Here is an 11,932-nt window from a genome sequence, read left to right as displayed (position 1 = left end):
TCCCGCGCCGCGGCGCAGCAAGGACAGCGCGCCGGGCTGGGGGCTGCGCGGGGCTGATGGCGGCCCCTGAACCCCGGCGTCCGGGCCGCACATCCCGGGCCGCCCCGCACCTCTCCGTCCCGGGACGGCCGGCACGCCAGGCTCAGCTGCCTGCGGCCTCAGGTAAGCACGCAGTGCGCGGGCGCCCGCGATGGGCCAGGTCGGGCCTTGGCCTCCGGCTGCAAGAGCATCTCGGGCTGAGGGCCCCGCGCAGGTGGAGGAGCGCGGGCAGCCGGGCGCTCACACTCGGCGCGGCGGAGGGGCCGGGCTGGGCATGGGCACGCTGGCTCCAGCCCGTGGACCTGGTGGGGTGAGCGTGGAATCCTCACTCGCGACTGATCGGATTCAAAGAACGAACTGGAAGGGAACAGAGGCGCTGCCCTGGCTGGGTTGCTGCCTCCGCGTCCTTTCCGAGTTCCAAGGTCTCGCCAGTAAGCAGGACGAGGAGCTGTCACGGGGACACCTGAGTCCGGGGGTCACTCTATCGCTCCACGTGGGGCTCCTGGCCGTGCCCACTCCCCTCTTTGTTGTTCAACGAAACCGGTATCCGCAGCCCCGAGACCTCCACGGGAACCCTGCGCCTTGGGGTGGAAACCAGGGCCGGAGCAGAAGCAAGCCTGGTGCCCAGGTCCTCGCAGCGGCCGCTTTCAGGCGGCAGTGCCTGGCTGCTACCAGCAAAGGCCCCATGGAGGCCAGGTGGCTGGGCCTTGCCCCTCTGAGCCCCTGCTGCCTGCAGCCGCTTTCCTGCCGCGATCCCAAGCGCACTGCAGCCCCCTGCCCCGTGTGGACCCTGCCTTGACTGTTTCCCACCCTAGGTGAGTGTGGCCAGGGGCCAACCACCCATTCTCTTCATCTTTCCCTTCATGTCCCAGGGCCTGGGTCCCCTTGAGCTCAGCATATAGGAGCAGGCTTTGGGGGAAGTTCCCAGAACAGACTGGGCATCACCGAAGTCCCTGGATAGTCCCAGGATGGAGGGTGTTGCAGTCCTGCCTAGCCTCAGCCCAAGGGTGGGGTTGCCGGCCAAGAGAGGGCTCAAGGTCACACCTCCCCAGGCACCCAGGTTCCTGAGCCCTGGCAGTGGCCTCTGCAGAGTTTGGCGTGAAATGGTGACAGCTTCCCAGGAGCTGCAGCAGGAGTCCCTGGAGGGAGACCCTGCCCTTCCCCCGGCGCAGCCCAGCCCAGCCCTCCTGCCCTGCTCCGGAGCCAAGGTTAGGAAGGCCCAGCCTCTTCCCAGGCCCCTCGTCCTGCCCCTACCTAGGTTCAGGAGGGGACCCAAGGCTCTGGCCAGGGTAGGGCAGTTACAGACGTTCCTCTTGGGCTGACCTTCAAGATGTGGGGTGCAGGCAAGGCCTTGGTGCCCCTTCTCTGCCCTCTGCCAGGGCAGCTGGGGTGGGAGGGGATGCTGTGCTGCTCCTTGCCTGGGGAGGGGGATCAGGGACCGGGGCTAAGTGTGAAGTTCCCTCAGCTCCAGGAGGGCCAGTGTCCCCAGCCTGCCTCAAGGCCAAGAAGGCCACCCTCAAGGCCATGGTCCTGGCCAGGCTGGGTTCTGGACTGGCCAGGCCCTGCCCCCACGTGGCCAGGCTTAGAAGTGGAGAGCAGGTCAAACACTGAGGAGCCACAGAGCGAAAAGGTGACACCAAGGAAAACCAGCCCATTGCCCATACCTGGGGGCATCTATGTCCCTCCCCAGCAGAAGCCTGGGGGACCTCACAGGAGCACCCAGGGCAAGTGGGAACCCCGGGTAAAGATGACTGCAAAAGGCAGCAAAAGAGTGGGAAACCAGCTGACACCACTCCCCTCAGAGAAGGTCCCATGGCAGAAAAACAGCCCAGAGAAGACAGTGGGTGAGGAGGGTCCTGGCCCCAAGAAGCCCTGTGCTCTGGTTCTCACTCCACTCCTGCCTGCAGCTGAGCTGTCAGGCAGCCCCTCCCAGGCCCTCCAGGGAAGTAGAAACCCTGCCGGGAGCCAGAGGAGAAGACCGGGTTCCTGTCTGTCCTTCCCTTTCTCCGTGTCCCCCAAACATGGCCACCATTTTGGGGTACTCAGCACTCAGAGCAGTGAAGGCTCTATGGGATTTCCGGTCCAGTTTTGCTCAGCCCCTGGCTCTTATCTGGGTAGTAAAGAGAACAAAAGGACACCTCTTCCCCAGCACTCTGGAGCTGCCGCCCAGGGGTTTCAAAGACCCACCTCAGCCCACACACAGAGGCACTGTCCCCAGTCAGGCAAGATGAAGGCTTGGCTCTAGGGAGCATCCTCTAGCCGCACTTTCAAGAGAAATGTGCCCCGGATTTCAACCAAAGGGTGGAGGAGGCCTGGAAGGGACAACCCGCGGTGGTCTGTGGGCCGGACCCCGGGGGGCTCCTGCGGCATCTGACCACCTGAGAGGCCATTTCCTCAGACCCAGGCTCTGAAACCTCCTGGAGCTCAGGCTTCCCCAGCACCACGGCTTTGCCCCCCTCCATCCCAGAACGTGCTGTGACCTGGGTGACTCCGAGGTTGAGGAAGCACACAGGTCCTAAATGGTGGCCCTGTGGTTCCCTACACTACAGACTGCCCTCCTAGAGCCCACACCAGACTCCTGCTTGCCCATGGGTGCAGGGCGGGGCGGGGTGGGGCGGGGCGGGGATGCGCCCAGGCAGAACTTCCCTGAGAGGAGTCCAGAGGCCAGTTTCAAGCAAACCTGCCTATTCTGTTCAGAAACCAACATCCCTAGATCCTGGGGACAGTCGTCCTGCTGTGGCCAGGCTCCTGTGGCTGCCCAGTGCCGTTAGATGTGTAGGGTCTGCCAGCGGGGTATGTGTCACCACGTGTACTGGAGGTTCCCTCGGGTGATCCCTTTCGTTTTGTTTGGGTTTGTTTTAAGATAGAGGCTGCGGACCACATTCCGCTGTCCTCTCCCACGAGTTCAGGAGGCACCCAGCGCCTGGGTGGGCAGTGGTCTCAGCGGCCAGACTGCGGAGACCGGAGCTCCATGCTTCCTGTGCGGTACCCTAGCAGGAGCAATAAACGGAATCTGTTTCCCACACGTTCTCTCTCGATGCCAGGACCTTTAGAAACCCGCCAACGAATCCCGGCGTTGGGCTGGCGCTGCACGTGCCCTCCTGTTGCACCCGCATCCCACGCCCCGCTGTGGACAGCTGTGGGGACCTGGGCCCTGTCTGTGTAGTTGTCACTGGGAGCCAGAGACGCCACTCACCACAGTGCCCCGTGTGCACACCGGCTCGGAGGCCCCTGGTCCCAGACATAGCTCAGACAGCTGCCATCCTTCCACGTAGTCCCTGACACCTCCCATTCCTGCTTGGCAAGGCCCCGACAACAACGAAAACCTGGGAAGCATGGCGCTGTGGTGGGTGGGTGCCCTGGGCCCAGGGACCGCTGTGTGGGAAGGTGCTGTCTGTGTCCCCAGACGCCCGAGTGAGCGGGGTGGGGAGCATTGCGAATCAGCGCCCAGGGAACCTACCTCCCCGCCGCCCAGAGCTGCAGAGAGCTGCAGACTAGCTCGTTTTGAAAATCAAAAGTATATCTTGAGGCTGAGCACCCCAAAGGTGTCACCCTGCAGGAGGGGCTGCTGGGTTCCCCTCCACCTTGCTTTGCTTCCCCTTCAGTGACCCTGGGGCCAGGTGCCTGGTCCTCTAGCCCTATCTGTGGTGTTGGCCGGATAGGCTTGAGGGCCCAAACCTCGTCTGGCAGTGCCCGTGGGTGGGGGAGGGCATGCCTTGCCCTGGAGGCTTGCGCTGTGCAGGGGTTGTGTGCCCAGTCCTCGCTAGGCTCACTCCCCAGGTTGGGGGCTCTCCACTCCCTCCTGCCGGGTGGCCGGCTGAGGTGTGTATGGCCCCACCCCCAGCTGGCGGTGCTCCCCAGGGGGTGCTGTTCCCTGAGGACCACTGGGGCCTGGAGCCTTTATGTTGCAGAAATGGAACATAAAGACTCACTCTCTGGGGTGAGGGTGGGGCGCAGCTCAGCTCTGGGGGGGTGAGCCAGCCCAACCACTACCTCAGACTAGGTCTTCCTGGCCAGTGCTGGGCCTGAGCGCCTGAGCTGGGATGGCAGCTACTACTTCCCTCGGGAGAGGCAGGGGTGGGAGCAGGGAGCCCCTAGGGGCCCAAGCAAGCCTTCTCCCCAGCTCTCTGGGAAGGCGAGCACTGCGTGATGTTGGTGCAGCCACTTGCAGAGCTGGCTGAACTGGGCCAAGACCAGAATGACCCGGGTGGGAAAACATGACTGGTTCTTCAGAGTGACCCAGTGATAGTGGGGCCAGTGGTGGGGTCATCCTGTGTGTCCCGGGACCGTCACCTTCCTCCCTGGGAGGGCAGGAGGGCAAGGGCACCCAGGTGGGGACAAGGGCAGGCAGGCAAGCTAATCAGTGCTCCTTTGCAACCTGCACTGGCCAGAACCCTTCCCTGCTGCATCGGGACCCCTCCTGGGCACCACACCAACCAAGGAAGGGGATGCAGGATTTTAGCCTGATGCCCCCCCTCATGTCACCTCACTCGGGACCATGTGTGTCGTGCCTGGCAGGCCTCTTTCTCAGGCAGGCACCGCACTCTGGGATTACAGAGGACACGCAGCCAGTGGGCAGGGGCGGTGAGGGGCCCTCCATCAACCAGGCCAGCTGAGACCCCAGCTGAGACCCCAGCTGATGGTGGCACGAGCCCAGCCTAGGCCCACCAGTACCTGCCAGTCCCAGTTTGAAGAGGGCAGGACCAGCAAGGCAGTACCGTGTGGGAGTGGGCATCCGCCTGAGGGAAGCCTCCTCTAGCAGCAGAAGCTTCCCACCCCAGAGGAGATTCCCCTTGCACCAGCCTGCGGGGGCGGTGTGTTGGGCCCGGAGTGAGGACCACACTGCTGGAAGCTGCAGGGTCCTCATCGAGTCCTAGTGGTTCCAGGGCCCCTGTCCCAGCACAGCCCTCCTCTCTATCCTCCCTCCCTGGGTCCATCCCTCCTTCCTCTTTCCTTTTTTCTTTTGTGGTACTTAGTATTGAGTCCCCAGCCCTTTTTATCTCATCTTCACACAGGACCTCTAAGTCACTAAACTCCCCAGGTGGGGCTCAAACTTGAGTCTTCCTGCCTTAGCCTCCTGGCATACTGGGATTACAGGTTTGTGCCGCTCTCCACCCCACCCCACGCTGCCCCGTTGGACCTGTCCTCCACTTTGGGCTCTGCTAAGCTGCCGTCAGGACTCGCTGGTCTCGTGCTTCTAAGTCTCCTTGGGTCCAGACCCAGCACTTGCTCATCCACTCACTGACACAGAAGAGAGGCCGGGGCGAGGCTGAGAGTACCTGGTGGCTGTGGAAGGGGCTGTGTCCCCTGCAGACCGAGAGCCTTGGGCGTCTCCCGCCTGCACAGCTCGGGCTCCTGGGGTACAACCAGGGGCTGTGCCCAAAACTTGGTGAGTACAGAGGCCCTGGAGCAGTGTCTTGGGACCTCCATGGGGCGGGGCCTGCCAGTGGCACGTGGGCTATGCTGCCCACTGAGGCTGAGCCCAGCCCAGCTCTCTGTGGCATTTGCAAGCAGACACCAGCAGCCTGGGACAGGGACAGTGCAGGGACGCAGCCACAGAGCCCTGTTGTAAGAGCGCAGGGATTGGGAGAGGAAGGGGACTTCCTACGAGGGGCAGGGTGAGGGGATCTGCCCCCCCCCCACTGTCCAACAGCAGTTCCACTGAGCCTCCGGGCCGCCCAGGGCTCAGGAAAGTTCAGCCATGTGGTTGTGCCGGTGCTGCTTCTCGGGAGCCCCTGCGTGGGCATGGCTGCCTGGGATGCAGAGGAGGACCCACACCTCAGCCAGCGGCGAGGGCTCCCGGGGACTCACACACCAAGCAGGCCACGCTCAGCCCTGAGTGCCACCGAAGGTGTTTCCAGGCATAAAGGTGTCATTTTTTAAAGAAGAAGGGTGTCCCTTAAATATGCATGGAGCCTGTCCTGCTCGGGACCTGACTGCATGGCATGAATGAGCCAGTTTCTCCATTAGAGAAATAACAGTTTCTCACAGAAATGTGGCACTTTAAAAAGAGGGTAATTAATAAGCAGCAGGTAACTGCTCGTGGCATGCTGTGCAGAGGGTAATTTTCATCCCCAAGGATCCAGGGGCCAAGTGCCCCTCCCCACCCCGCATTTTTCTGTAATAATCACTGTGGCTTCCCTCCGTCTTTAATTTTTACAGCTGGAGCTGTTTATCATCACTCCAACTTTCACTAAAAAGGTGAAACTATCACTTAAACAAAGCCATTGAAAACTCAGCATCATGTGTGGATTTCTTAACATAAATAAATCATACGAACCACGATTTATGCTCTCGGGATGACGTCATTCATTGAAGGCCGCCTTTCCAATCAAATCAGGGTAGCCTGATTTCCCTGTGTGTGTGGTTTTTGCTGAATAAGAACAACCCGTGCTGGCCCCCACCGCTCCTGGGCCCAGTCTATCCCAGGACATTAGCAGGGTCTCGCCCTGGTCAGCCCACAGGGCCCACCCTGAACGGTGGCAGTGAGCTTCACAGACCTCTTCGAAAGTCCTTGCCTTGAAGGTCGGGGTCAGGCTGAGAGGCCGCAGGCCCTGGAGTGGAGCCCAGGGCGTCCCTGGTCATCTAACTTCCTGGTCCCTCGGGACCATGTTAAAGGGAAGACATAAGGCATGGTCGAGGAGGCGGCAGTGTACCCTGGACAGGGAGTGTCAGTTAGCTGTAAAGAGAAACCACACTGATGCCTGGTGAGCCACATCAGCTCAGCTCCTGTGTGACTCTGGGCAAGCAGATGCCAGCAGCGTGCGACAGGGACAGTGCAGGGACGCGGCTACAGAGCGTTGATGAAAGAGCACAGGGGTTGGGAGGAGAAGAGGACTCCCTGCGGGGGAGACCCATGATGCCTTGTGAGCCCAGCTGACCTACGGGGCCACCTGGTGTGCTGCTCGCCGGCTCAAATGCCCAGAACAGGCAAATCCATGGAGGAAGTAGACTAGCACCAGCTGGGCTGCTGGGAGGGAGGCAGAGCACAACTGCCTGGGCCTAGGTGCTGGACGTGTCCAGACCTAGATGCAGGCAGTGCGTCTGGGCCAAAGGGCACGAATGCCACAGCCCCATCCAGCTCACAAATGGTGGCTCGAGGGCGTGCCAGCGTGCCCTCCCTGTGATAGGATGCCCAACATCGGTAACGCAAAAGGAGCAAACCTGTTGGCTTAGGGTTTCCCAGGGCTCAGTCCACAGGGCAGGTGGGATGGGGGCTGCTCTGAGGCAGAAACAGCATAGTGGGAGGATGTGGGGGCAGGAAGCTGCTTAGGTCCTGGGGCCACAAGTAGAGAAGGGCCTGAGGGAGACGCACTAGCGGTGCTCAACCCTGGTCTCCAAGGTCACACGCACACCACCCACTCCCTCCGAATGCCCCCCCCCGGAGAGCCCATTCAGCTGTGAGCACTTTGGGGGGCAAGTCCTGGGATCCCACAGCTTCTCCAAGGCCTCTGGGGCGCGTTCAGGTTCCAAGCTGTGTCAGATACCGTGTGAAATATGTCCCGGTGAGGTGGTTGTTCAAATGCTCGGCTTTGAGATGAGCATAGGAATGGACCGTGCCCAGCACACTGCACAGCTCAGAAAGAGAAGTGGACTCCAGTTTGCAGGGCTTGCTGGGTGGAGCAGCACAGGGTGGGCTCTCCCTGCGGCCCCCTGCCAGCTGCACGACCTTCCTGTCAGCCTGAGGGTCACCCCTCTTTGGATCGGTGCCAACTATTCCTTCCAACTGATTTACAGTCCCACCACCTAACACAGGCCTGCAAACTGCATAAGCTTAATGCAGTTGGAAGGAATGGGGAATATTATAGTTACCTTGAGGGGTGCATGAAGTGTACCCCATCCACACACTGGAATATTAGTCAGCCGTAAAAGGGACAAAGCTCTGACATCCTCTATGGCGAGAGACAGGTACCAGACACGGATCACACAGCACGTGACAGACAGGCAGCTGCACTGAGGCAGCAAGGAAAAGCAGCTGTGTCCTGGCTGGTAGCAGTTCTGAGAACAGACGACCAGGCAGTAGCCTGGCTTCTGTCCTCAGGGAGCTCAGCAAGAAGCCAGTAGGGCTGGCCACGGCCAGGCGACCAGCCGGTCGCAACTTGAGTTTGGAGTTTGCTCTTTGCAGGCTCAGCCACAGGCTCCGAGGTCACAGCAGGGACCACCCCCCTTGCGTTCACCTGCCCACCGTCCATACTGGGGTGGCCGGCTAGGAGCTCCTGGGTGCTGTGGACACAGGACAGCGAGCACTCGTGCACAAGCAGAACGCAATTTCCAACAGGCTGAGCAAGAGTGGATGCATGGTGCGGGTGCATTTGAGCACGGATGAGACAGCAAGCAGCGGCCTGCCTGCACAGCTGGGGAACAGCACTTGGGCAGAAGGAAGGGCCAGTGCGAAGGCCTGAGGCAGGCAAGGCCGCAGCAGAAAGATGACGGATGTGAGAAGGGCTGTCAGGCAGGGAGCCATGGGGACAAATTAGGTTGCAGGAATTGAGGGCACTCTCAGCTGACCGCAAGGTGGGGAGGACAGCCCAGACACCCAGAGCTGAGGACAGTGTCACAGGGGCTGGGAGAGTTGGAGCAAAGTCAGGGGGGAAAGCAGCCTTCCTGGTTTTGGAGGTGGAAGGGCTCATGGACCAAGGAAGGTGGCCTGACCCTGGGAGCCAGAGAGGGCAGAGGCAGGCTGGAAGCCGGGAGGAAAGCTGTGCTGGCTGCCTCGACTTGGGCCGGGGAGACCCTTCCTGGCTCCTGGCTTCAGAACTGCAACAGTTTTGGTGCTATTTTATTTTACTATTTTTAAAAAAATGATTTAGGGTGGGCTTTAGTAGTTTGATCAGATCTCTCTGTCTCTCTGTCTCTCTGTCTCTGTCTGTCTGTCTGTCTGTCTGTCTGTCTGTCTGTCTGTCTCTCTCGTTTCAGCTGTTTTGCATGGCCAATGGTGCATCTGCCACAGGAAGCTTGCACGAGGAGAAGCTGCACCTCATCTGCACTGTCAAGACCGGCCAGGTCAGGTCTGATGGGAATCTGAACCAGACCCACCCAAGCACAGCTGAAGGACAGGGACTGCAGACACAGTGATGGTGGCATTCACAGCCCTGGCTCCTTCATCACCTGCTCCAACAGTGACCAGCTGTCCCCGCACATCCAACCTGAAGCCTCTGTCCCAGGAGCTCTGGTTGCCACCCTCAGGAAATTCTTTCAGACCTGCCACCTACAGTATACATTTACTTTCTTGGTTTTCTTTTCTTTTCTTTCTTTTTTTTTTTTTTTTTTTTTTACTTTCTTGGTTTTCTTGAGCACCTTTTCTAGTAACTTCTGATAAAGAATGCATGGAGAGCTTTCTCCTGTTAGGATTTTGTGTGTCTGCAAAGGGTACCGTTTTTCTGATAGTTGGGCTGGGTATAGAACTGGAGGTGATTTCTTTCCTCTGGAATTTAGAGAGCGGGATCCACTGTGCCCTTCCCCCAGGTCATCTGTTGGGACATCCGAAGATGCTTTGTCACAGTGGCTTTGTGACTTGCCCTTTCCTGGTGGAATCACAGAGAATCTTTTCTGGCCCAAGTGTTGTGATATTTCACAAACATGCACCCTGAGGCATGTCTGTTTTAATCTTTCAGATGGGAAATTTCAGTTCTGGGGAATTTTTGTGAGAAAGTTTTTCGGTGACTCTCCCCTCTGTTCTTTCTGATCTGTGTTTTGGGAATTGGCTGGGAACACCCAGCTTTCGTCTGCCCGTGCGGCCTGCGCATCCTCCGGATGGCTTTGCTCTCTTTGCTGTGGTCTTTCTCTTTCCACAGATCCTGCTGATGCCTGGCTGTCTGCACATGCCTCTGGGCTGACCAGGAGATCTGAGATGAGGGACAGGTGATGCCGCAAACTCTGGTGTTCGCATCCTTAGGGACCTGTATGATTCCCAGGGGTGTTCCTGGGGTGTCTGGGCTCCAGGACTCCAGCTTGCTTATAGTCTTCAGGCTAGCCTTCCTGATAGTCACTGCCTCCACCCCGTAACCCCTCAGGGTCCTTATGCCCAGTCCTGAGTTTGGGGGTGTTAAGTCCAAGAATCCTTATGAGCCCCAGAGCCACCAGAGCACCAGCCTCTTCCCACACGCACTGGGAAGTGTGGGCTCTGCCCCAGCCCCTGTTCAGGAGAGGTGGTCTGGTGGGAGGTGCAGGAGGGGCTGTGGGCTTCTTGCCTGATTTTCTTCCTGCCTCTATCTTTTGTGCCTCGGAGACAGTGTGTCACACAGATAATCAGTAAATGACTGGGGGCTGGCTGGCTGGAAGGACACAGTGGGCTGAGGGACAGGCAGGCGGGTGGATGCCAGGTGGATGGATGGGCACATGGCAGGGGCGTGGGTGGGTAGCTGTGTGGGGATGGAGGAACGGAGGAAAGAGGGATCGTGAAGAATAGATAGACAGAGGGATGGGCGGGGGGTGGAGGGCAGACTGACAGGGATAGATGAATAGTGCATCTTTGGGTGTGCGTGTTGGGTGGGCAGAGGGAGGAATGGATCGCGATGGATGGGTAGGTGGACAGAAGGCAAAGAGATGGGTAGATGGCTGGCACACAGGTGGCAGGAGGGGGTGGGGATAGGATCCATGTGGTGAGCCAGTGGCAAAACCCAGGCCTGCAGTGGGCACTGTGAGGCAGACCCAGTCGTGCCTGCTGGTAACAGGCTGAGCTCCTGAAGGTGGAGCCTGCCGCTCCTCCTCCTCTTCGCCTGCCTCTGCAGGGCTCGCAGTCCCCACATGGCCGGGGCCCGGCATCCCGGGACAGGAAGGTGGTACTCACCTCTCACAGGCTGCAGAGAACCTGTAGAATGATGGAGTCCACAAAGCAGGTGAGTGGTGGGCAGGTGACATCCGTGCCCCTTGCCTCATCTACCTGAGGCAGCTCTCCAGGGTCCCCAGAGGCATCTGCTGGCCCACGCAAGCAGCCGGCCCCTGGAAACGGACCTCTGGGGCCTTCCAAAATGGGGTCTCCCAGCTGCTGTGGCAGGAAAGGGCTGATCCTCCCCAGAATGTTGCAGGAGGACAGGAGGCACAGAGAGGGGCTGGGGCCGCGGCCAGAGGCTCCCCTTGGCTCTCTCTGCTTCCGGCTGCCCTACATGCCCTTGGGCCATGGTGTGCAGCCAGTGCCCAGCTCCGGCTAGCCCTGCACTGGCACGTCCTCCCTTGGGCAGGTCCCTGAGGTGGTCCCAGCCAGGCCCAACTGAGCCACCGACCTCAGCCTGGGGAGGTACGCAATGGACCTAGAGGCGCCCGCTTATGGGCTGATCCAATCAGGGCACTGTGGTGTGGCTCAGGCTGGGGGGGGGGTGCTCTGCAGGTCCTTGGCCCAGCAGGTGACCCTGTGACCCACTATTGCTGCTAGTGGGGTAACGCTGGACTCCCTGCAAAAGAACTGCTGTGGGAACAGCTGCCCCAGGCTCCAGAGTTTTTATGGGTTTTCCTTAAAGATTTTATTCCAGAAAAAACCAAAAGCAATTAATCCAAATTACAGAGTAGTCATTTGCAATAATATTTGCTTTAAATATATGTATTTTTAAAAACCCCTTAGCTGTGGGCTCGAGTGAGCGCGAGGCGAAAGCCACCTTGAAATAATTACACCTTTTGCTCATTTTACGTTGTGAAAATGGCTTACTCAACTGGGGGAAGAACGTAAAAGACCCAGCCGAGGCGCCCAAAGCAAGGCGCTGCTTTCTGGCGCGGCTGCCAGCGCGGCCACACTGCCACGCTTCGCGGGTGCGCTTGCCAGCAGGGCTTGTCCCGGAGGCCTCCCGAGCACCGGGCCTTGCCTCCGGGCCTGCTCCGGGAACCGAGCCCCGGGGCGAGCGAGCCAGCGAGCCAGCGTGGTGGGCCCGCGCCGCGGCCGGGGAGCCCCGCACCCGCCCCG

General features: G+C 59.8%; 1 protein-coding gene across 1 annotated transcript; it reads left to right on the top strand.

Moving 5' to 3' along the window:
- Nucleotides 1–155: 155 nt before the first annotated feature.
- On the top strand, nt 156–6,252 carry LOC111812126. The gene is made up of 2 exons (XM_023699533.1): nt 156–854; nt 6,202–6,252. Exon 1 carries the CDS (start codon nt 191–193, stop codon nt 836–838), a length of 648 nt encoding a protein of 215 aa, XP_023555301.1. The 5' UTR covers nt 156–190; the 3' UTR covers nt 839–854; nt 6,202–6,252.
- The last annotated feature ends 5,680 nt before the right edge of the window (nt 6,253–11,932 follow it).

Source organism: Octodon degus, unplaced genomic scaffold, assembly GCF_000260255.1.
Source record: "Octodon degus isolate 3935 unplaced genomic scaffold, OctDeg1.0 scaffold00113, whole genome shotgun sequence".
Lineage (NCBI taxonomy): Eukaryota > Metazoa > Chordata > Mammalia > Rodentia > Octodontidae > Octodon > Octodon degus.
This window is presented reverse-complemented; position numbering and strand designations above follow the sequence as displayed.

What these genes read in the sequence shown, in the direction of transcription:
- LOC111812126 (XM_023699533.1), top strand. Translation starts at nt 191, where the DNA reads ATGGGCCAGGTCGGGCCTTGGCCTCCGGCTGCAAGAGCATCTCGGGCT.